Source organism: Haemorhous mexicanus, chromosome 6 (genome assembly GCF_027477595.1).
Source record: "Haemorhous mexicanus isolate bHaeMex1 chromosome 6, bHaeMex1.pri, whole genome shotgun sequence".
NCBI lineage: Eukaryota > Metazoa > Chordata > Aves > Passeriformes > Fringillidae > Haemorhous > Haemorhous mexicanus.
This window is the reverse complement of record NC_082346.1, coordinates 33,130,652-33,157,542: the sequence shown is the minus strand read 5'-3', so window position 1 is coordinate 33,157,542 and position 26,891 is coordinate 33,130,652. Positions and strand designations below refer to the sequence as shown.

General features: G+C 34.4%; 1 protein-coding gene across 3 annotated transcripts in view; it reads right to left on the bottom strand.

Moving 5' to 3' along the window:
* FSIP1 (fibrous sheath interacting protein 1) overlaps positions 1 to 26,891 on the bottom strand; it is a 69,489-nt gene that overhangs the window by 26,805 nt on the left and 15,793 nt on the right. For all 3 annotated transcript variants that reach the window (XM_059849780.1, XM_059849778.1, XM_059849779.1), the window contains exon 10: positions 24,613 to 24,750. In XM_059849780.1, coding sequence (XP_059705763.1) covers positions 24,613 to 24,750 — 138 coding nt within the window. The remainder of the gene's footprint in view (positions 1 to 24,612; positions 24,751 to 26,891) is intronic.

Here is a 26,891-nt window from a genome sequence, read left to right as displayed (position 1 = left end):
CATTTGCTAGATATGTTTCCACCTTCATAATGCTCCAGGCTGATACTCACTAGCTGGTCAACTAGCAAGTTTGATTTGAGTTTAAATTAAGCAGGAGTTCCTTATAAGTGGAGAATGCCCGGTACAGATTTTAAATACCTGTACAATCCTTCATGGTTATAAAAAGCACTGGTAGAGCCTTGCAGCATTCCTCAGCAGCTACTTATTAAGAGATGGACAAGCATCCAAACATGAAGCTTTTTCTTTTCAAAACACAAAACATCAACCAGAATGGACTAACATCATGTAAACATATCTTTTCCCCTTCATTTAATATATAGACATTTAGAATAATAGGAATTATTTATGTGAGAAGGGCAATAATTTCATGTGAAGAATTCCCAGCTTCCAGTCAACATACTGAGATGAAGCAACACATTTCACATATATACAAGTTTGCCCTCAGAAAAAAGGAAATTTGCCCAAAGATGAAGAAGCTAAAATCTATAAAAAGGACAGTAACAGAAATGGTAGTAGACAATAAGCTCATTGTTTACAAATACAAAAACATGATAGGAAATTAGGATAAATATTAAACAATAGAATATAAGTAATCATATGGAGCCTCTGCTGCTGTAAATACTGTCCAAGATGCTGTTGGCCTGCGCTGCTGCCAAGGCACATTGCTGGCTCCCATGCAGCTAGACCCCCCCTCCCTCCAGCCACCAGGAACCCCAGGTGCTTCTCAGTGGAACTGCTTTCCAGCCCATAGGTCGCCAGAACTGCTGTTGGCAGTTCCTCTTTGCCAGGTGCAAGGCTTTGCTCTTACCCTTGCTGAATTTCATAAAGCTTCTGTTGGCCCATTGCCCCAGCTTGCTGAAGTTTCTCTGGACAGCAGCCCTGCTCTAAAGCATATTGAGCTGAGAGTTGCATCACCCTCTCTGGCCTCCTCCAGTCTGGTATCATCTTCAAACTTGAACAAGAACAGTGTACTTTATAAACACCTATGAAATTAATGCTTCCGATTTTCATCCTACTCTATGGAAATCATTATCCAAGCTATGAATCTCATGACTAAGTAAAATCTTGAGAAATTATCTATATCCCTTCCCACCTTCAACTTTGAAGTATGTTTAAATTTTTCAAAGTGATAGGATTCTGTGCACTAATCAAAGCTTTGTATCCAGCTTAAACCAACTCTGAATATTACAACAAAAGAACCTGAAGTTACATGCCTCCTCTGACTGGCTGGGTTTCTGCCATTCATGCCTACTATACAACACAATACCATTAATTGATGTCACAGTAGAAGAATTTTCCTCCCCTGGAGTCACATATTCTAGAGAGGCGAGCATTCAGGACAAATACCAAATTCAGTACCCAATTACATGCTCATGGCAATAAAGACTGAAGAGAACAAGAAAAAATACAGCTATATTAATAATCATAGTGGTACGCCAAATACAAAAATTTATCTCTGTAGTTCACACTCTCAACACTTCCCCACAATATGAGGTTAGAAGGGACAATGGATCAACCCTGTCTCATTGAAGGGAACTTGGGCAGAAATAACAATGTGCAGTGCATTCAGAGCAATAATGTAAGAAACAACAGGGGTTGAAGGATTAAAAACAGTTTGAATTTAGACAACAAAGAAACAGACAAAGATACCAAAACAATAGCTATACTTATTTTTTTTTAATATTTCTTAAAGCATTTTTCAGTGATCCACTGTGCACTAAATTCCTATTTCAGTATGAAGAAAAGAATCTCATCAGGGTAGGTATTGTGATGTAGAATACAACGCAGCACTGTTAACAGACATTGTCTATTCATCTCTGCCACCTGGTTTTGAATCCAGTCTTACTTACTGGATTCAAAACCAGTAGTTTTGAATCCAGTTACTTACAGCAACTAAAAGCTTTCTGAATTTAAAAACTTAACACACTTTCCCTAGTAGGGGAAAGAAGTGCTTCCAAAAATGTACTGAGAGTAGGGAAAAGAATTTCCCATTCTACCTTCTTCTCTTCAACAAAAGGAGAAAAAGATCTTCAAAGAGATTCTTATACCCCCTCTCTGTTTTCTTGACAAAGAGTAGTTTCTACAGTGACTAAAAATCAGAAATTTCTTGCAGGAGACACAAAACAGAAGGAACACACAGGGGTCAAAGAAGGAAGCTACATAAACTAAAGGAGAAAATACAAAGCATGAGACAACACTAACAACAGAAAGATTTTGTAAGAAACTAAGGGATGAGTGGGTTGCAGCGATCATAATGGTTTGATAACAACTCAAAAAGGGCCATCTCTTCTATGGGGAAAACAGGGAAAGAAAGAAAGAGAAAAGGACTATGATACCAGAAAAGGCAAAAAGAAGTACATGTGGGAAATACAACACAACCAAAATTTGAGAAACAAGAACCAAGGAAAAAAGACAATTTTCTGCTTCATCAAAACATTAATTTGCTCAAAATTGTATCAAGAAAAATGAATCAGCCACACTTCCAAACATCTTATCAACAGCCCTGCTACATTATCACCAGAAATCACCTAGGAGAAAAAAGCACACACAAAACCACCCTGCACTAAAAAGGCAACTCACACTAAAAACAAACAGCAAAACCCAAATTTTCAGAAAACAGTACAAATGCTCAATGTTCCCTTAACAGTTCATCTCCTCCAAATAAATGCTTTGCGCCTCTCGTTACTGGTGTGCTCTACACAGAACAAGAAATAATATGACAAGGGGATGGAGATGTATTCGTATTCTCTTTCACTCTGGCTAGTATTACAATGCTTTCAGCATAATAAAGTAATATTTTATAAGCAGAGACAGTAGTATAACTATGTTTGTTATTTCTTCCTCTATGGCACATTGTTTCTTGGATGACTTCCCATCACAACATCCTCAAAGACATTTCATACCTAGAATGACTTCTAAAATGTTCAGTAAGAGTGTGTTCTCAGCCACAGAGAATGTGTCAAAGGAAAATGTGGTGGACTGTTCACAGTTTCCCCCCCCCGCCACCAATATGACAGCATTCTCTCCAAAAGTCTTGTCTTTTATTTAAAGGAACCCACAAAAAAACCCTCTTTCTGGACTTAAAGCATATTCATTTACTGAGCAGAGTTAATGGACACAGTAATATACTCAGTGTTTAAAGGCAGAAATAAAATAGTAAAATAAACTTACTTCCTTGAATTAGTCTAAAAAGCCAAACCCCAAAATCTACGGAAGCAATTAAAAGAAGATAAATCAAACTAGACTAGAAAAAGGAGGCAAACTGGTAAACACTCAGGTACCCATGTTCTGATCTGTATATAGAGGTCTAAATGACTCACCCAGTACCAACAGAAATAATATTATCAATTACACAAAAACGCAGGTCAAGAAACCAAGTATTCTAACCCCATAAAATGAGATTTATAAAACCCAATTAGGAGACTGAATTCCAATTATTTCAGCATGAACTCTGTGCTTTCATTACACCAAAAAAATCTCCAGCCCCCAAAATCATATTTTCCCCTTTGAAACAGTGCATACTTCTCACTGCTACTTTTTCAGACGCATGAAGTGCTTGACTTCAAACATGCAACTGGCACAACTTAAATATTGTTCTCCCACACTTCTACTCCTTCTACTCTAGATGTTTGTAACAATTAGTTCTCCCAACATGAAAAAAAAAGGAGCTGTTAATTCCATTTCCTAGACATGTGGAATTTTTCCAATTACTAGATGTCCATAACAAATTAGCACTGTGATTTCAACAACCAGAGGGTTGCAGAAAAAATGAGAGTGAAGATTCTTGTGCTTAGCCAAATTCTAAGTTGCTTTTGACAGTTTCATTCTATATTTTAAAAAATACCTTCATGAATTGTATATGTATATGGTGCACTTTTGTAGAGTGGTCAACAACACGACTTGCGAGTCTGGTTTTTTTTTGCCTCTATTTGCGACAAACAATTGCTCAAAAGTCTTTATGTAGGACTTCAAATTTAAAATTGGATTTCTGATAGCATAAAAATGATGTTCAATTAAATATTTTTAAGATAGAAACTGGTGATATTTCTTCATCTGCTAACCCAAGTATTTTATTGAAGAAGAAAATTAAGAGTTAATTTATTATAAAAATAACAACGATTTGCTAAAATCATCAAATCTGAGGAATGCAGACACATAGTTCACACTATTCAAAATCCACACCAGTAAAGAAAGAGGGCAATTGCTATTTTATCCTCACATATCTGCTTCAAACTGAGTAATGGCTTGAGGTTCTTTACATTTAGTATTTCTAAAGTCCTCCTCTTATTACAATACTTTTCCTCAGAAAAAAGGCTGATAACTAGAAAATAATTACAAAATGTTATCAATGAAAGAAATGTCAGGAATTTTTCTGGGTAAATGCAAATTATCATCTTCTTAAAATAATTATATATGTCCAACCCATAAAAGAAGATTATAAATGCACTGCTTATCTGCATTACAGTTATTGATGGAAGTGAAGCAACATTTTGGTTCATTGCTGTCGTCAGAAGTGGCTGGTATTTAAGTCTTAAGAATAATGTATTTAAATTTCTCAATAATATATAAAGCTATATCTTTCAACTTTCTGAGCATCTCCTGTTTCTGCTGTCATCAACATAAGCAAAACACATTCAACAATGCAATGCAGTTTTAGTTGCTCTGTGTATTTAAACTTGGTAAAGTCATAGGAAGTACACATGCAGGTAACAAATGCTTACAAACAGCAACAAATACATGAAATAAAAAATACAAATAATATGAACAACTGAAACACTTAAACCTGTTACTTCTATTTTACCTTTAAGAAATGTATTTCTCCAATAAAATATTAAGCTACATCTCTTGAAATTAATCATGCAGCCAGATATACTTCTTCTAGCTATGTAATTTAAGGAACAATATTAAATCTTAACCATAAATCACCTTCAATATTTTGCATGCCTTTGGGTATTGAATTTTACATCTGCAGCTAGGAAAAAAAGACAACCATCTTGCTATTACTCAGCAGGATACAGATTCCTTTTTGTAAGTGGAATTCCAGACATTCCATCTGTTTCCCATAAAAGTAGAAAATAGTTGGTCTTTAAGTAGATCAGTAATCGTACATTAAAAGCCTGCAAGTAGAAACCACATCCAAACCATACAACATAGCAAAAAAAGTTTTATTCCTTTATACAAAATTCATGCATATGAACCATTGCTTAAACCATGATATGATTTACATATTAGAAGATTAATATTTCCTGACCAGTAAAGAGACAAAACCAAGTTTTTTAAATGATTTAACATATGAGACAACTACCAAGATGGAAAAAAGGACTATCTGTCCCTTTTTTCATTGGCTCTTTTCACAGCTGGCCATCTCAAGGAGTAATAGCTACCTTGCAATGTCTCATCTGGTCATGCAAAAAACTCTTTTCACATGATTAGAGTTATGCATCTAATTTATTATGTGCACACAATGGGCACTTTCCTATTGTGAAAGCAAATCTCCATGTTACTATGGTAAAAGCAGCAACTAGATATGCACAGGAAATTTGCATGAGAAAATGACTGCACACAGCCTATGTGCACTATGCAGAGTTTACTGATGCCACAGTGTTTTGAAAATTTAGCCCTGGTTTCTATGGCCTGACTTGGCAAGGCAGCAACTAAGCAAGCATACACAACTGAATACACATGCATAAACTTCACTAGCAATAATTTAAAAATCAATAGAAGTCAAACTTCACAGATAGGACTATCATAATATTTCTGCCCACCTTTTAGTGTAGCTGGAGGAAGTTCATAGTTGTTACTGCCATAAAGAAAATGCAAAAAAGCATTCCACTTACCAGAAAACTGCACTTTTATCCTAAAATCATGCGTTTTTGCTATGTTATGAAATCTCTGAAATTGTCTAGACATTTAGTTGAATTATTTTTTAAACCATCTCATAGACAGAGGCCAGAATAAGGAGTTATGTTGCTTTTCTGCCACTTCCATAATTTCCAGTAATGCAAATTACAGGCCTCATCCTAAATAAACACACACAAAAAAAAATCCCCTAAAAACCTAAAAAAAATTATAGATAGTACTTTTTATTCACATTACAAGCATGGACCTGCAGGATCAGACATTTATAATATGAATTTAAGTAGTGAAGACAGATTGAAAAGATCATAAAATATTAAACAAGTAGACTCTTCTTTTCATACTTCAACAGCCTTAAGCATGTACACCTAATCATGACAAAGCCACTCAATTTACCCCTTGACAGTAAATGCAAGTACATAATTACAGCATCTGTGAAACTTCATTACTACAGAAGCATCTAAATACACAAATACTGACCTCATATTTTAGACAGAACTATTATGTTGGTTCTGGAGAGGGAAAACAATTGAAACCAAAAGTGAGGAGATGGTTATGTCTAGCAATATTATTATATGTCTTTCATGGATGGGATGAAAGAGAACTCAATAGCATGTCTGAAGCAAGACACTTTGAAATCCAATATGAATTCTGACACTTAATCACCTTTACTGTTTAGTCTACTTGTCACACTAACAAAACCCCACTTATAGCAAGGTTTCCCATTTTATTAAAGATGGTTGTGCTGGTATATGCCAATAAAGCATAAACATTATTAAAGGATGCCAAAAGTTAGAGATAAGCTACTGACATTTTGGACACCCTAAGCCAAACTATCACCCTGATGTTATAAACTATAATGGAAGAGTAACACATTTGTTATGTGTCCACATTCTGCTTTCACAGCAAATAAGCCTAAGACATTTCCTACTATTCCATTTTTTATATGAATGGCCCTGATAAATCTGTCAGAATAGAAAAATAAATATGGTAATTCAAGATGAAAACTATTTCTGGCATTGTCTATATAGTAACAGTTTAAACAGCTCTTTGACCAATATTCCCTTTTTCCAACAAACCCAGTGATCTAAGTTTTAATGAAAATATACAAAACTGATACTGTACTGAGCTAAAGATATCATTCATTGTGTTCTGTCTCTCAGCCTAAGTATGGTATTTTGAATAGCTAGTTCCTTTTTCTTACTGCTTTGTAACTTATGTATTACTAATGCTCAAACACTAAATACACCTTTTGACTTACCACAGTACTTTATGTTATTGATAACGTTACTAGTTAACAAAATTCAGAGTCAAAGAAGAACAATAAAGGGGGTGAAGGATCTGGAGCACAAGTCCTGCTAGAGCTGCTGGAGTCCTTCTCCAGCTGCTTGTTTAGCCTGGAGAAGAGGAGGCTCAGGGGGGACTTCATTGCTACATTGACAACTACCGAAAGAAGACTGCAGGCAGATGGATGTTCTGCCATGAAATGAGTGACAGGACAGAGGATATGGCCTCAAGTTGCACCACAGGAGGATTAGACTGGGTATTTCTTCACTGAAAGGGTGGTCAGGCATTGGAGCAGGCCTCCCAGGGAAGTGGTTGAGTTATCACCCCTGGAGGTATTTAAATGATGTGTAGGTGTGGCACTTCAGGGACATAGCTGTGGGGCGCACTTGGCAGTGCTGGGTTGGACTCAATGACATGAAAGATCTTTTCTAAACTAAATGAGTCTATGTACACCTTCTTAGTCAAAACCATACTATATGTGGCAGAAAAACAATTTTTTAAAAAATTATTTCCATTTATTTCAGAACTATGTTCAGAACTATGTCACTAGGTTAAGTGAAAATATTTGTGATGTTTAAATAAATGTTTTGGACAACTTGCATACTATCAGTTCACTAGAGAAGTCTGAGATACAAGACCACTGTTTCTATTATCACCAGTTTCCTATTCCAAAATTCTTTGTTAAGGCTACTGTGCTAAAACACAAAATATCTACAAAGAAGAAGAAGAGTAATGGGTTAAAGAAAATTAATTCCATTTTCAATATTCTTCTCTAAATACGTATTCTGCTCCTTCTCTGTCACATTACAAAAACATAACAAAGAATATGGCTCTTGAACATTTATGATAAACTGTTCCAAAACCCATAAATGTTATGGCTCATTAAACAACTGCCTAGTTTACCTGTAAATACTATCATGCAGGTTTATTCATATCTAAAGAAAATGTTCAAAATAAGCAATAATTCTGATTAACTAATTTACTGAGTTGTATGAAAGCCTAAGAAGCAGCACAGTGTCAGGATATTCTTCCTCCTTGCAAAGAGATAGTCAAGATGATACTATTTTAAAATCTATGCCACAGGTAATATATTCCATTTGATTCATTCAAGATTTAGGACAGGAAATAAACGCTGAAAGAAATTACCACATAAATGACATTCCTTGAAACTAGACTGGCCTGAGAATGAAAGACTTCTTATTTTATCCAAGCTATAATACTCATCCTGTACTCAAAATATAAAATAACAGTATTCTGCTCAAAATGAAAGGACATCTGTCTACTTTCTAGTTTTTCAAAAGGTAAACTAGAAAAACCAGTCTAACAGAATTTCTAATTTTACTAATGGCAATCACGAGCATAGATTATGACTAGCTTTAGCTTAGAAACTTCAACTGACTGAAGACTTCAGCAGACTCCTTAAACATTTCAAGTACAATCTAAGAAACTGCATGAGGGGCTTTTTTAAATACGTTTGAGGCAAGCAGACACCCAAGTACAAACAGCATTCACAGAGAGCACTTGAATGCACATGTAGGACTTAGTGGATTTCATTTAGTTGAATGTAGCCTCTCTTGCAGTGTACACTTGTTTATATAAAATCAAGAGTTTCTAAAGTGACTGGTCATGCAATGATTTAAGTTCTTATATGTATCTTATCTGACAGAAATACAGTGATTTAATAGAGTATGAATTAGCAGATTATTCTGGGGCAAAAATAGTTACCTAGAGAAAAAAAATAATATTGGACTTATAAAGTAACTTATACAAGTAATCTCTGAATTTACCTGACACCTGCCTAACTGCATCTACAGTTAAAACCTTGTACACAGGCAATCTGGTAGCACACAGAATTTTGGGCAGAGTTCCCCTTTCTTAACAGAAAAGAAACTCAAAAGGCTGAAAGCTTCCACCAGCTTCCAAAATTATGATGTTATCACTAACAGAAATAGAGCATTTTTTAAATTATTGTTTAATTATTAGAAGACTGCATTATTTGGGGCCAAAGTAATACTTAATAGCCCATGAAGCTGAAATACATATTAATTGTCTTCAGGCATTTTGAACTAGGCAGCTATGCAAGAATGATTCAGAGTACATTCACACAATTTCACTTCAAATCTAGTGTACTGTTATTTTTTTTCCCTTCTATTTTTTGCATTAACAACTATCCAAAAATTGAATGCTTTTCTCCAGAGCAGAAAGCATTTGCAATTTTCAGCTGTGGCTGACAACTGGCTGCTATGCAGATAGAGCTAATTCATTGCAGGGGGCATTCATTTCACTAAACTGTATTAATGATTAATTAGACTGTACTTTAAATGTTCTCCTACAGAGACTGTTTGGCTAGTTCAAGCCAGATAGATTGTTAAAATCACTAAATTCAAAATTTAACTTGCTGTACCATAAATTCCTCAAAACCAGGATTTTAAGTCTTGAATATTATATTGTTCCTATACTATATTGCTTTATTAGCTTTTACACTCTTCTAAAACTTCTGTTAAGGACATTAGCAGTTGTGTTGTATCAAAGAGCTGAAAGTCATTCCCATCTTTACCTTGCTTAGTTTGTTTCCTTTTGTCTATATCACATTTGGACACCTTTAGAAGAATCGTGTAGGCTTCTTTCAGGCACCAATTTTTCCCTTTAAGTGAAAAAAGCCAACCTAGTAAAACTTAATGATATATGGAGACTAATTAAGACAACTTGACTGTTCTCTCTAGCTTTCACCAGAACATAAATAATATTTCTGCATGAGATTCTCGTATTTTGTACCAAAACTATACATCAACACTACTTAATGTAACCTAAAACTTTATATTTATTTGCAGTTAGCAAATCTGCACATCACCTGGAAGTTTATAGTTTCAAATACATAATTATGAGGTAAACCACAGAAATGGTTTTAAACTGAGAAGATTATGAACAAATGGAATTAGAAAGTGTTTGCTGCATGCTGTGTTCCAAAACCAAAATGAGAGAAAATCATTAATCAGAATTAAAATTGCACATTATAATATGTTGTTCTCACAGTGCATTTTGTTTTCTGTTATCTGCCTGCTCAATGGAATTTATAAAAGTAAACTCCACATTCAAAACTAGCTAAACATAAGAGAACAGCTGTGATCTACATTGCCCTGCTTAACACGGTTAGTCAACTGATACACTCTGAAACTCAAAAAAAAACCCCATTACAAATAACAGTAAACAGAATACAAACAGGAAGCCTGAGAGACAGCAGAGAAGGAAAAGCTAAAGAGTCAAAAGCTCCATTCAAATACATAAGCCAGGATGTGGAGTTACTGTAACAGGTTCTATCAATGTCTTAGATACCAACATAAAATAAGCATTTTACTTTTATTTAAAACTATTATTTGTAATGGAATAGGTAAAGTTGTGAATGAATAAAGGCAAAGGATGGAAGTGTAATTAAATTTTTCCAGAAGCAATATGAAGTTTGACAACACTTAAGCACATTTTTTCCCCACAAATTATTTCTTCCCATGGGTTTTGGTTGAGTTTTGGGTTTGTTTTTTTGGGTTTTTTTCCTCCTCTGTGGGATTACTGGGAGGTCAACTGTGAAAGTACAAGTAAGATTTGGCCTAATCATTTTCTACCTGGCAAAAATCCAGATAATAAGTCATGTAGTATAATATAATTAGTAGTTTGGAGTTGTTTTGTTGTATGTATTTGCTTATGAAACAAGCTCAACAGTTTATCAAACTTTAACTGTAACACATCTCTACTGATTAACCAAGCTCTTTCCTTCCCATATTCTCAGCACCAATTACTGGTTTTATCCACTGTTACCTGTGTTCTCAGATGATATCTGACAAGCACAGAAAATACTCCCATGAAGGTCTTACCAAAAGAAGCATTTACTGAAAGGTCTGGGTTTCAAAACAAAGTAGTAACTTCAGCAATCAATATTAAAATTATTCTGCCCAAACAGATCTCTACAGCCAGTCATACTCAGTGACTACTCAGTCATACTCAGTGACTTCTCAAAAGTTGTGAGATTATGGCAGGTCTTAATTGATGTCATCTTTTAGAAAATGCACACAGAAGAGCCCTAATGAAGGTGATTATATAGCAAGAATTAATAACAATGCATAGAGTAGATACACATACAGAAAATGCGGGTTTTATTTAAATGGTTTACCTAATACTATCTTCAGAAAAGGCTAACAAAAATGAGAAAGAAATAGGATTCTTCAAAAGATAAAAAGTCATTAAATGTCATGTACCATCCATCTGGTAGACTGGAGGTGCCTCTTCTTTAATCGTATCAAAATTTATTCAATATGCTCACAAAAAGATTACTCCAGCATTTAACAGTATGAGTCCTTAGTAATTCAAAATCAAGCTATTCAAATAAGAGCTTATTTTTATGTACCACCTTTGTTTCTAAAGGCCACTGAAGTGCTGCATGAAACTATCAAAATTGTCAGTTAGAAAAAATAAGTCAATCAGCTGTTGAAAAAAGCTTACTGAAGGAAAAGGGGAAAAGAGGAAAAGGATCTCAACCAAACAACATATCAGAGCAAAAAAAAAGAATTAGCTTACACCAAAGAGGAGTTGAAGTAGGAATAATAAAATTAGCTGAGCTGGAATTGGTTCTGACAGTAGTGTTTATTTCTACAATAGTTAAACACAATTCTGATATTTAAAGATTAAAATTCCTATTATTTCCGGTTTGTCTCACTGTTTACACTGCTGGTTTCATGTCAAGAATGTAAAAGGAAACCCATCTGCTCTACTTGAATAAAATCAACAAAACAGGGAAAACAGTTTTTATTCCAAAAATACTTGTAAATTGAAAAGATAGGCATTTCAGTACCTTTTGAATTCTTATAAATTTAATAACTTAGATATCTTGCACATTATCCCTCAGAGGTGGAAAGTAAGCAAATTTTACTTTCCATCCTATTAAAGATCAGAGGTTATCTCTAATGCAGCAGTTTTGTGGATTCACATTTTAATGTAGAAAAAATAGTCCAGTAAAGCAAAAGACAGCTAACAGTAACCTAACACTGATGGCACAAGTTTCTGCTCTTGTTCTTTCCATGACACTGAATTTAAAAGAAAAATTTAAATCAAAAGATTGCAGTTACATCATCAGCTTTGTCACTTGCCCACTGAAACCCTGGCCATGTTTTCTTGTGTCCACTACGCCATTCATAACATATCCAGTTCTCTAAAATGCTTTGACTTCTGTAATGCAACACCAGAAAGAAAAAAAAAATTATGTAACAGACTATTTTTCTTTTGAGGCTTTTATTTTCCAACACAATTTTTCTGATTTTAAAAAGCATCAGTTGCCTACATAATCTTTATTTTTTGCCCAGTCTTGACACATGCAGTTGTTTATCACATGGAGAAAAATATCTGGCTTACCACTATCATCGGAAAAATTTGCATTTGGGCTCTTGATTTAACAATTTCCAAAGCTTCCCAAATGAGCAGAATTAATTGTATTGGGGGGGAAAAAAGCACAAAACAAAATAAAACAAAACCACTAATTTCAGCTTACTTTCCTAGATTTTCCATAGCAGCTTAATCCCATAAAATCCAAAGCAAAGCCTGTTAGATATAAAAGAAAAGTGCAAAGCTCCCCATTTAAGGACTAGTTACAACTCATTAAAGTAGGGACACATATAATTTGAAGCATTAGAATGCATGCTGAAATATAATTAGTGGCTATGAATCAAACCAGGATGGATTGAACTAATTCCTGGAATGCTATTATGGAGAGTACCTTGTGGAGAAAGAATGATCCCTCTGTTTGCACAGCAACTAAACAGCTTCAATTTACTTTTAAAATTGACTTGAATTGGGATAAAGGTCCAGGATTTCAAAATGTGGCCTTCTAAATATAATCAGCCTGAATTATGCCTGTTTCACACTGTGATACTTGCAACCTGGTTACAGGCAGCAGGGATAAGGCTGCACTCAGCTTATTTCACTGCTTAATTTATATGGTAATTACCACACCACAGCCAGAATGGAGAGCATCTGCCAAAACTGAAGGCCCCAGAATAATAAAACTGACATGTGCTGTGATATTGTTGAAGTGCTGACTAAGAAACTTCTTTTATCTCCTCTTGAAGCTATAAAATGGTATTCGTGTTATTACTAGCAGGGAATTTTAACAGCCTTGCACTGACAGCAATTATGTAACACATGCACAAAACAATAGAGTTTCACATCACTTAATAAATCCTTGAGCTCTCTTAGCTCCAGATCTCTCGCTGGCTGGATTTTATGGTCTGGTAGTTCTATCCGACCTTCAGAACACTGAAGTATACAAACCACAAAAGCACTCGAAAATTATTAGAAACAACTGGCTTTTCTCCCTGTTACATCTATTTAATGAAGAGGGCATGATGCATCACGACAGAGGTTAATTAAAAGATTTGTCCACTCACTTTACTCTGTAGCTAAATGCTGTTATGAACCCCTGGTATAAAACCAAGCAAGATACAGATATTACTTTTCCTACTATGATCATCCTCTTATTAAGCAACACTTGCATTTAGGAAAAAAAAAAGGCAATTTCTTTAGCATGCAACAACAAAACAGATATAAACTAATTTGGCTTTATTCATTTTTATGAAAATAAAAACATACCATTAACATAAGGAATCTAAATTTGCAGCTGATTTTCCTGCTTACATTAGCAATTCTGTTTCCAAAACTATGCTTTAGTTTTTTAGCCTACATATATTGCACCTGAAACCCCTAGTGACAGTAAAAAATGTCATAAAATAACTAAAACTATTGTACTATAAACATTTAAAAAGCAAACTTTCAGATAAGGAAGTACAGATAACTGAAAGACAAGTTAAAAGGCCATTTCTGTACTGGAACTTGTATTACAGGAGAGTGTTCACACTTCTCCCATTAAAGAGTGTTTGACAGGTGGATTGAATAAAAAGGGAGATACACTGTTACACCTTGAGAAATCTATAAAGTAACTGGAAGTCACCAGGTAATGAGAAAGAGACTGAAAAACCAAAGTTACTCATACAGTAATTTCAAGCACTGATAATTCCATTTTTGTACCATTCAGGTGAAAAGGCATTTGTTTGCATAATGACTGTTGGAATTAATTCACCAGACATGCCTAATTAATCTCCACACCTCACACCTATAATATTTACAGGTTACAGTCTAAGTGTATCACTCATAGAGTCTGAATAACGTATGCATGATGACTATTTCTAATCTTTCTCCACAAATAAGCACATACTCTCTACATTCTATACAGTACAATACAATTATGTCATTTCTTGAATTAACATAATTCAAGTTTATTATTATTTTTATATAAGTTCACAGACATGTCTTTCTGAGAAGGACCACCATCACACTATACTTGAAATTTCTCTCACAAATATAGGTTACAATGCCTTCCTTTGCATATAATACCAAAAAGATCACCATTCTTCTGCTCCTTTACTAAATTAAAAATTCTTAGCTGGTTATTGCTATCACTCTGAAGTCACTTACCTCACTACTGCTTTCTAGCTTTGCCTCTAGAAATACTAGCAATAAAAACACTTGGTGGTACTAATAACTGGGTTTTATTTCCTCAACCAATTATCCTAAATAAAAAATAAGTACAAGATATTGCATATGAGTGAAATTCTAACCCTAAACAACTCTAATTACTTTCCCAATTACATACATATACCTGTTAAATATATAAAAAACTGTAGCAGTGTGTTATATTTATTTGCAATTACCTTGAGAAAGTAATATACATGACTTCAACAACAACAAAAAGGCTCTGTAGACTGCTCCTTACAAACCAGAAGCTTCCAGCACACTCTTAATAGGCGTCTATTACATTTAAGCCAATAGCAAAGGACAGGCACAAAATGTTTGTTTCCTGCAGAATGAAGACTCCCTGCTGAGAGACACCACTCTTCCTTGATATTTCTTTGAAGGAAGGCTTTGATTTACAGAAAGAAAAGCAGCTAGGAAGAAAAAAAGAACTGCTACAACCACAGGCTCATGTTTGTAGAAGCAGTTATTCAGTTTTAATCTTCTTTTCCACTAACATCTCAAAAAGTGAAAACATTCAGAACATTTAAATACTCTTCTTAGCAACAAACATTGTTTAGTGTTCAACACATATATATACCACAGTATAATTAATTACATTTGGCATTGAGGCACTAGGGAAGATAAATGCAATCAAAATAAAAATATATTATTTTAAACAAAGAACATCAATAGTCCAGGCAGAAATGACTATATGATATGAATAATGACTGGATCTCACCAGAATAGAATGGGGAGTCCTCTGCATGTCAGAAAATTAAGACAACCACATAAGGAATAGGGAAGTGTTCTAAAAAAAAGGGCAGTGACAGAGCACATACAAAGGGAGACAATTATTAGTATGAGGTGTGTTTAATTTTGACTGGGTTTTGCATTTGGAAAATGTAACTAACTACACAACTGATTTACTCTTTAAATTACAATGAAGAGGTGGGGAAAAAAGCCTATGAAGATATACTCTTGAAGTAATACTCTTAAATGAATACTCTTGAAAGGAATAATTTAGAAATGTGAAACCTCCTCTTCTAGAGAAGGAATTCAAATAAACCTATTTACTCCTAAACATAACTGACAGAATAGAAAAATAAAAATGGGTCAGATTAAGAACCATTTCTTAAAAGTCCTTTTCTTCTCAAAGTCCAGTCAGTATCTTCTGTGTTCCAATGTCAACTTATTACAAGGGGTTTCTTTTTTCTGGTACTACTGAATAGTTGAAACTAAAGGTAATACCCTACGTAGAAAGAATTTCTCCATAAATAAGTTGTACAAAACATATAAAAAATGGTCTTTATCATGCAGTATGATGTACCAATGTACACTTCTCAGAATCTCTAAGCATAACAGCGCCAAAACGAAGAAATAAGTGGGCAAATCACACAGAATATTCTGAGTTGGAAGGGACCCACAAGGATGACCAAGTCCAACCTGAAATGAATGGCTTGTACATGGATGGAACCTGCAACCTTGGTGTTATTAGCACCCTCCTCTGAGGGGAAATCAAAACCAAAATCAAACCAAACCACAGAAAAAAGAGCCAAGGAGATGATCCTACAACCCTGCTTCTTCAAGAACTGGAGGACTGTGTGAAAGGCTAGGATTTTTCACAAAATATGTGGCCATGCTTCTTACAGGGATACAATCAATTTGTGTGATGACAACTGCATTTGCCCTGCATAGTTACAAAAGTACGTGCCCAGAAAGCCATTTCTAAGTCTCAGCCTAATTTCCCTTTTTATGAGGGAAGACTTCAATGGCTAGGACATCGGCAAGTCTGAAAAATTTTCATCACAGCCCGGAAACAAAGCACTAGGACTGAAAAAAAAAAAAAAATCACGGTGTTAGAACCATGATGATTCTAACCATAATGGTTAATCTAGATCCATGATGAGACTGTCATCAGAAAAAGGAAGCTCCTAGTACAACAATCTGTTCATGAATTTCACATGAGAGATACAACCAGTGCTCAATATTCCACCCAGTACAAGGCTGGAGAAATATCATCCTTCTAATTTATGCTGGTTTGCCCTGAATATTTTCTTCCTTGATGACTATCACAATAGCACCATGGGAAAGATGATGTCCTTCCTCCTCTAAATAACAGAAAAAGATTTCTGTTAGGGTTAGGTCAGTCTTTTGCTTGAAGCAAAATGGAGATAAAGTTACTGAGATGAAATTGTTTAGGTTGAAAAAAGTGGGGGTGTACGCTAAGCCAGGTTATGTTTCTGAAAGAAAAGAGGCATAATTTTGATCATGTGTGATAACATGTTTTGTATCTATGGCTGCTTGGGTGTATTGGCATGCTCTGAGCATGTGTACCAAACAGAGGCCATAGACAAAGGAATGCTCAGTCCAGCATCAAAAAACAGACTTAAGCATGAGACAAGCCACGAGGTGCCCAACCCTGCCAAACTGGCAACCAGTACAAATACTCAGTAGCAGAATGTCGGGCATTTGCCGATTTTTTTCTATCAAAAGTTTATATGCCCTTAGCTCTAATGAGAGGGAATATTTTAAGTGCAGATTTTCTGGAAAGAGGACATCCCAGCCTCCTAAGTATTTTTTGATACTGACCTGTGCTGTGCAGCACAACTAAAAAATATGATGTATAATTAGACTACTTAGATATATAAGAAAAAACTTCCAAATCTTTACTCCAACCAACTTTATTTAACTCAGTAAACAGGATTACCCTGTTTTTTAAAATAAAATTAATAAATTCATGCTAGAAACACTGCTGATGTCATCCCAGGAAACTCTTTCTAGAAGCCAAAATTCTGTTGGAACTACATCAAGCTTTCAACTAAGCTTTGTTGTAAAACTGTGATTATCAGATTTATAATGGTATGCTATCAGTTTGCTTTAAAACATTCATTGCAGTATTCCTCTCACCTATAAATTCAATGGGATTTTTATATTCTTAGGAATCATAATTAAAATAACATTTTGTTTACTGCTTTTCATAGGTGAAAATACATAAAATATTATATAAATTAAACTGAAATAATCAACACGCCAACAGCAATATTAAAAATACTTCTAGAAGTCACATATTGCTAGGACATTAAAGAAGGTTTTGGCTTAGGAACCCCATGTGGCTGTCAAATAGTTTGATGTAGTTTACAGGAGTATCTCCAACCTGGGCATCTGCTATGTGCTTTATATCTTTCACTCTTAGAGATGCTGAATGATTACACTTCCATCCTGGCCAAGTAAGCTAAAGCGTCTCAAGAATAAAACCAAAGCTCTACTACAGCGTTTATACATGCAGACATACAGATACACACAGCTATAAGATAAATTTACAGCCTAAAATTTCTATGTTGACATTTATCAGAGAGCCCCAACTATAAGATGGAGAGATGCATTTATTGCTACTTATCAAAATATTAAGATGCTCACCGACAAAGGATAAATTACACCTAAGTACACATTGCAGAAGGTTTCCTCCACAGCAGCCCTATTGTTTTTAATTTCTCATTTAAATGGGACATCCTGGGGAAAAGCAGAAACAACCTTCCCCAAAAAAATTTGCAGGCTTTTTCCTGACTATTTCACTTATAGTACAGAGCACAAGCAGGTCAACAAAAATAATTCCTCTTTCCTACAGAGATTAAAGAACAGTGCTAACTTGCAGCAAGGAACAAGGAAGTCCTGCATTTACTAGCAGAGATGTGTGACAACAGGTGTATGCCTTCTCCTTGCCTCAGAGGGACATGCACACTTCCATAAAGAAAACTTCACGGTGTCGACACCTACTAACCAGAGAATTTTTTAAGCATTACTTCAACATTACCACAGCTAGAAACCACAGCCATGTTAGAGACACAAAATGGGAGGAGATCAAACAATAGCTATAAGTAACACTACATGAATTTAAGGATGGGTGAGTAGTCAAAGACGCTTTGTTATTTTATGATTGCAAACACCATAATATAGCAGAGTTGTAAACCAGCAGAGTTATCTTGACTGGAAATTACATTTTGGGAGAGGGAGGATCAGTACATTGAATTAACAGAAAATTTGATCATTCTTACCTAGAAGTCCATTATATTTAGAACAGGTCCCATTACAGACATCAAATTCCAGCAATGATTTCTCATATACAATATCAACAGATAAGTAATACTTATGATGCAACTAGCAATATTATTCATCACCATCACATGGATGCAGTTCAACTTAATAGTCATTTACATAAATATTATCTTTATCTTCCATATAAACTAAAAGCATTATTAAGGGTTTAACTGATCAATATTTTAATATAATTTAGTTTTTAAAATTCAACACGTGTACAAAAATTACTTAGTTTTATTAAATCTTAATGCAACATGTAGTTTTAAAATATTTTTTACAAATCCTTTAAGCAGCCACTTGATTCTTATCCATAGTATAGTGGAAAACAATAAATACACAGTAAATTTATTTAATTGTGAGTGAAATGTTTACACTTTGTCAATTTATAATTAATTTTATTGCTCTCTTCTAGTGTGTAGTAGCTGTTCAATGAAGAAAATAAGATGTTCACACTGATATTTTCCCAGGTGGAAATGCTACCACATTTCACTCTGAAACAACTCTGTACAATCACATAATTAGAATGAAATCTTGTAAAACCTGAATAAACAAGATTTGCTTGAAGCTTGACAGCAGCTTGACAAGCAAATTTAGCACCTGATAGATACTTTTTGAAGAAATAATATAGAGAGTGGCATATCTCAACTTGATTTAGATATTGCACCAAATAAAGGGAAAAAGGACAGCCTGTCTTATGAAAATGTTTTATTAGGCAACTTCTACTTTTATGAACAAAAACATAGTTATTTAGAAACCAGACACCACATGAATTAAAATGAAGACATCTGCTATAGTCTACAATGACTACCAATGCACAGTTAAAAATATGGATGTGTTTCGGTGTTCAGAAGTATTAGTTGTTAATTTCTGGAGAGACTGTGATACAACAACATATTACAGTATTGTCTGGTTGACAAATTACTTTCCAGATATGTGGTAGGGCCTTATGTTACTCTCTTCTTCCCTTTAGAAGGAAAGAAAGGAACTATGGCAGAGGTCAGGAAGAAATTATTCTTCTTTTCTGGCTAATACATGCCGGGGTCTCTCTTTTTAGTTGGTCAGAGTGACTCTGAGAAAAGTTCGAAAGTTTCTTTTCTTAGTTCGGTGTTTGAAGAAGAAGTTAGGGCTTTTCATTTTTTCGGTCTCAAGATTGTTTATTGCATCTTATCTATAAAGTTCTTTCTCTTTGTCTAGTTGAGATTTGTTTGGTAGGACAGCTAGAGGCACTCTCTTCCACTTTTAGGGCGGTGTTATCTTTATATACTACAAACTACGTGTACAATATTTACAGTTATTTTTTAATACTTATTATCTATATTAGACAGTGAGTTTTTACTTTAGACTAATCTAAAAGTGTTGACATTACTAGACAAGATGGAGGTAGAGAAGAAGAAGAAAGGCTAGACACGCTCAAATCTCTCTATTTTGTCACTAGAAACTCTTATACTAAAAATCTTAAAACTTACATTTAGATTTTGTAATTATTTTATTTTTACACTATTTACACTATTGTGGCTTTTATCTCTTTCTATAAAGGTGACAAGTTGTTTTGTGGTTCGTAATCGAACACGTTGGTGTTTTGGGCTGTGTGCTAGGGTCTTTGAGTTCTCTGGCAAGGGTCTTAGGAAACTCTGGACTTTTAAAGGAATGTCTTGAGTTCTGACAAATACAGACTCAGGATCAGGTATACTGAATTCAGTCAGTACCAGGGCTAAAACTAGAACAAGACTATGTGTAACAACAAACCCCATCATCAGCATGATGAACAGTAAATGATGTAAGTGATGTAAGACCTTCTCCAGGACCAAACAACAATTACTTTTATCTTGAGATTTTCCCACAGATATACTTTATTTTGCATCAAAAAGGTAAGAATTATGCTTTTTGGAGTAAGCTTCTACAGGTAATCAAAGCTGCTGAAAGCATCGTCACATTAATTATTTTTGTTCTTCACCATCCTCCCCAGTTGCACACCAAATTTTAACTATTGCAATAATCAAACGTATATTTTCCTCATACTACTTTGCATTAAAAAAACTCCATAATAATTAAAAATAACACAATACATTTGGCCACAAGATTGCACAAACTTGGAAAAAAATGATTCCTAGAGGTGTACAGATATCTGATAAATTTAAATTTAAGACTTCGGTAAATATATCTAGCCTCTGTTTTAAAAGTACCTACTAGAAGTAGGAGGACACCTTTTTTTCAAGGAGGTATCAGTATCTTGGTTGTGCCAAGAGGTAACTGGTATTTACACTTATAAGTGTGCATACACACTATTACATGCATACATATTAAATATACATTTGAAGTATTTCTGATTTTATATATTTAACCAAAACCCAAAAAGAGATGTGTAAGTAGGCTTTTGGCAGGAATTGATCAGCTTCCAATGTAATACATTAGAAATCAACACAAATATAGGCAGCAAAGGTGAATCTATCTTACATTATGCCTTGCTTTGATGGGCATTTAAATCTACTGTCTGCCATGAAGAAATTCAACACATCATCAAACGTGCCACTGGATTATCACAAACAGCCAAGCAGACAAAGCCACAATTGAAAAATAACTACATGTATTATTCTTTCTATATAAAATTCTTTTCATTAATGCTCAGCAACACGCATTTGGCAGCTGAACTGGGTATTTTTTTTTGAAGCAGCAGTTAACAATGCAATCCACAAAACAAAGATAAGCTCAGTGGTTTCCAGGAAACTGAAAGATGAAAGAATGCGGAGAGAGTCAGACATGGTCTCAAATGAAGAACAAGTGAACTAAGGTCAAACTGAAACCTAAAAGAAATTCAGCAAGGGCCCAGATACCACAGTACAGATACATTTCAGTTGGATTGAAATTTCACAATGCATTTCAACAATGCATACAATACGTTCTTTGGTATATTAATTCACCAGGGACAATTTTTTTCAAAGTAAAGGAGGAACTCAGATTCCAAAGCCCTTAGTTTCACTAATTTAAGTGCAATATTTAGCAGATTCGATGTGTTTATATCAAATGTAAATAAGATTAAGGTTTTATCTTCTGGCTTTGATTTGTGAGTTTACTCCCAGATTTAGCTGAGACCATGAAGTCTCACAGCATATATGAGGTTAACTGTAGTGGAAGAATCCATAAATGTAATCATTTCAGAAGCCAGCACCTACTAAATAGCCTCCTCCAGAAATATGATTAATGTATTCATTCCCCTTGAAGAGAAGGTCATTACCATTATCAAATAAATTTAAAAAATCCATTTTACAGTAGTGAAAAAATACAGCATTCTGCGATACATACCAAGAAAAGCTAACAGAGTTACCTTTATACCTACTGCAAGTAACGTCCTAACACACAGAGCTAAATTCTGTTTAGATAAACTATTCATAATTTCCACCTAGGAAGTGAAAACCAAAAATATTTTGTCCAAGGGACTTCTCAAAATACATTTTAACATAAGTTCTCTCAGATACTATGTTTGTAAAATACTGTATTTTACAACTACCAAGTATAACCATGCATTCAGAAATAACAGTCCTAACGGCTGGCAAATTACCTCCTCTACTCAGAGCAGAGAATTTGTTTATAATTTTACATAGCAAATTACAGTGGTTTAGGAAAGAGTAAAGGAGAAATTGAAATGCAATGTGAATTTTAAAAACATCGATTTTAAATACCCAATTTTTTAAAAAAGTAGAAAAATAACTATGCTAAAAGCTGCATACATGGGCTCTTGCCACAAGTGAGAGGCAAATCTCTCACAACCTGCACTTTATAAAGCAGAAATGACAACTATATTACCAGCCAAAATATCCCTAGAACCATGCCTAGGCATTCCTCTTCTGACATACAGTGAAGAGTGCCACCTATTGAATAAAAACCAGTATTTCCAGAAATCATTAAATTATTCTGTAAACATGAAGTCTATGGACTCCCTTCCTCAACCCAAGCTTTCAGTTTAGTTTTTCATCATTCAGTGTCTTGGCAGAGACCAGATTTGCCTTGTTTCTATACTTTGGTATAGAAACAAGGTCCAAACAAAACTGCATTTAAGTTACCTGATTTAAGGGGAAAAAAATAAATTATGTGTGTTTCATTAAAAAGAAAAAGAAAAGGCACTCTTTTTTAAAGGTTGTTCTTTTTTCACTCAAGAAAGTGTATCCTTTCTATACATTTAACTTTACTGTTAGAAGGAAAAATCTACTTTAATTCAGACCTGAACACTTCTTTACCTTCACTGACAAATGAAGTATCTCACAGAGGACCTACTACTCACATAGTTGACATCCACATGCCATGATCTCAGTCATGCCACAGAGCAGTTATGATCAGAAGACAGTGTGTCCCCCTAAAGAAGCCCTGCCAGGTGCTGCATAGCAGGCAGCAATGCTACACATTGGTGCAGGCGACATTCTGTATTTACAAACAGTGTAAACTGGCATTACAGTCTACCAATTTGGAACTTTAAATACACACAATCTAGTCAAGGAAAAATGGGTGGTGTATTGCAAGAGTCTGCATGTAATGTGATACCAAACAAAACTGTTATAACCCAAACAAGTTTTGGAACTGACCCATTTATAAACAAAATATTTGAATGAGTCAGCAGCCCACTGCATTTCCCAGGCCTGCTGTAGACTATCATGCAATCCCCAGACACACTTCCTCAGATTGTACTTGTCTCATGAGCAAGGTCAGTAGCAACAAAAAGTGATATAAAGGTCAATGAGTAGAAAAATATTACAATATGCAGACTTACTTTATCTGATTACCCATTAACCTACTCAATATACTAAAGCTCACAGATTTCCCTCTCCCTATTTATTTGCCTCTCTCTTTTAACTGTTTAATACAACATAATAGTGTATTAAAATGAAGTTCTACTATTGTTTTGGAACTGTGAATTAAAAAGAATTAAATATGCTTCCTTACTGCAGTCACACACACTCAAGTGAACAGCCTCTAAAACAATCACTGTTTCCTTGTCTGAAGTCTTTGTTCCCATTCTTCATGTATATTCCAGCACTACCAGAATAAACCTTGCTTATGTTGAGTGGCTGGAGCTTTTGCAACTACAGCAATGGTGCCATAAGTAAGTGGCATTATACCACTCTGATTATGTTGCCACCTGAATCACAAAGCTTTTGACCTGCATTAGAGATCCCTTTTTGATGGTGATAAAAGATAACAGGAACAATACTTTTCCTAACTCTGATTATTGTGGAAAGTAAGCCTACTGCTGAATAAAGACCTCCAAGAGAAAAAGGTAGGCTACATGGATCTTTGGTCAGTCACAACAAACTTAGATATTTATGTTTTTCTTACTAAGTGAAAAACTCTAAAATCAGCTACACACAAGAAACAAATTTCTACAATGCACAGACATAAAAATGTTATTTTTCTTTCAACTTAGTGATAATAAAGAAAGATTACCACAATAACTTAGTGTATACAATATTCTCATCAGACCTGGTCCTTCAAAGAACACTGAAGTACATGAGCCATTAAAAAATCCTTTTAGGATGCATTTATATATTATTATTTATGGTATGCACTTCTGAGGAAGAAGAGAGGAGGATAATGACATTGACTTTGAAAGATCCTATATTAAAGGTAAGTATGCATGACAACTCAAAAAAAAAAAAAAGATTTCCCCAGACTAAGAATAATTATTTGAGGCTTTTGCCTGCATATTTCTTTGGGGATTCCTTCAGAAATTTATGTAAGGTTAAAAAACTTGATTTTATTTAAAGACACAAGGAATGAGAAACTCCAAACTCCCAGACTGAGGGAAGAAAAATATGACAAAAATAGGAAACTTACAAGCCTTCTCTCTAGGGATTCCAGCTGATAATCTATTTCTTTCAGACGATTCTGTTGATCACGCTTTTCCTTATTGTCCCGCAGAACCTTTTCTCCTGGAATTGTTTCTAGGCTTCTGCTTGTAAAAACCAGAGGCTCCTGAGAAAATAGTTCATAGAAGTTAACCACATAACTTTATATTGCTTCATAGACAGATGAGGGTTCTTCTGATTTCTACTAAGAAAATAGTGAAATGCTTAGAATAACACATCAATGTCAAATTCTGCAAATGCATAGTTTTCATTATGCATATTTTCAAATACAATAGCTAAATATCAGGCAAAACATATTTCAATAAAATAATTCTTACCCTTTGCATTTTAAGAGGAATTTCTTAGTCTCCAGATCTAAAACCTGGATGCTTAATTTCTACTACAGCAATAAAAGTGTCCTGGACAATAGGGGTGACTGAAGGACTGGTTCAAAGATTGCTCCTCTTAACCATACTGGGATCAGAATCATGCCAGAAGGAAAAAACTGAGCCAAAATGACAACATCTTTTGTTTACTAGGTATCATGGTAAATGAGGAAAAACCCTCTCTCTGTAAGTTGGAGTTAATTTCCCAGCCTTTATTAAAGATTTGAGTTACACATCCTCACATCCTCACATCCTTCAATAGGTTTGGACTAGATTCTGAAGTTTGTATCAGTCCCAAATACAATCAGGTTTCAGTATTACACACAATTCAGTTCATTGAGAATGAAAGTATTGGCTAAGCTGCAAAGTTATGTTGCAACCAGAAAAAAACCCAGAGCTTTCTCTTGCAAATCACAGTTTCTATAGAAAAATCCAATAGTGGCAAAAGTAAAAAGCCTAAGCAAAAACCTTCCCCTATTTTGATAATCAATTCAACCCAAAGGGACATGAGCAGCCATAGAATAAAAAAGTACTCTATTCATTCTTACTTTCAGAAGCAGCTCGAGAAATTTTAATAGACACACAAGAAAAACAATTCCAAGTAGCAGGACTAATTGGAAAGAAAAACAACCTTCACAATTCAACATTCAACAGTAAATTCCTCAGCTACAATATACAAACAATTGTATCTGTAAACGACTTTTTCAAAACATCAAGCAAATCTATGAGTTCTGACATTTAAATTAAAATATTAGTTGTTTGAAGATAAACTTATTTTAATAAGTAAAAATAAGTAAAAATTTTTGAATTTATATTTACAATCAGTAATAGTTGGCAGTACCACAATGACAGTAAATTTTTCTATAACAGTCATATTTTCTGCTTCATTCTGTATTGCTTTCAAAATTATTCACAATAATCTATTTGATATTTGACTACTCTGAAGAATTAAGCTGCTGCTTTCTCATAAGTAGTTCTTACAGCCTCACTTCTCACATCCCAGAATAATAACTGATAGAAACTCACACAATATAAGTCAATGCTTTTCTCCACTTGCTAATTTTTTTAACATTGTTCTCAAGATATCATGAAATAAATGTATAAAGTATTATATCAAGGAAAACATTTTATTGCCAATGTTTCTCACACTTCAGAATATGTCTTCTTTCAATTATAAAGCACATGTACATAGTAGAGAAGTCCATTTAAGATTATTTTGTCTTTCAAATTTTTAGATCTGTAGGAAATAAAACTGTTAAACATTTTACACAAGGGAAAATACAAATAAGCAAGTGCCAAAGCTGTAACAAACGTAATGCCAAAGAGAAATACACAGCATTTCAAATACCTAGAATTATTTGTTGTACTCCCTCTCCTCTGAATTTTATAAATAAATAATAAAATCCCACCTAATTAAGCATATTGGGGTCATACAATCATCTTGAGACATAAGTTGGCTGATCAGTTTATTAACCTGCTTCTAACCATGATCTGAAAGAGATATCATCTGTGAAATTCATCTGTTTTGGCAAAGCATAGGCATAGAGCATAGGCTATCAAGGACATCATTAATTGAAAAAATTAGTGTATCTTCTGAGTTTTGAGTATTTATCTAATCTTAGACTACTAACTGTAGACCACTTCTATAATAGAAAAGGGGAATATTTTCCTGACTAAAAAAACCCCAATCAGTTATGAAAGAACTCCTGATGGAAATACACATTATCTTTTAAGAAAATCCAGTCTACAGATATTATTGTTTCTTTAAATACTATGTTAATTTGCCTTAGTATTCAGGTAGTTTTTCAAGCTAGTAACTGTACTCATCACACATGGTCTTACACTTTATATTCTTCAGCTTGTCATTTTCCTGTTTCTTTCA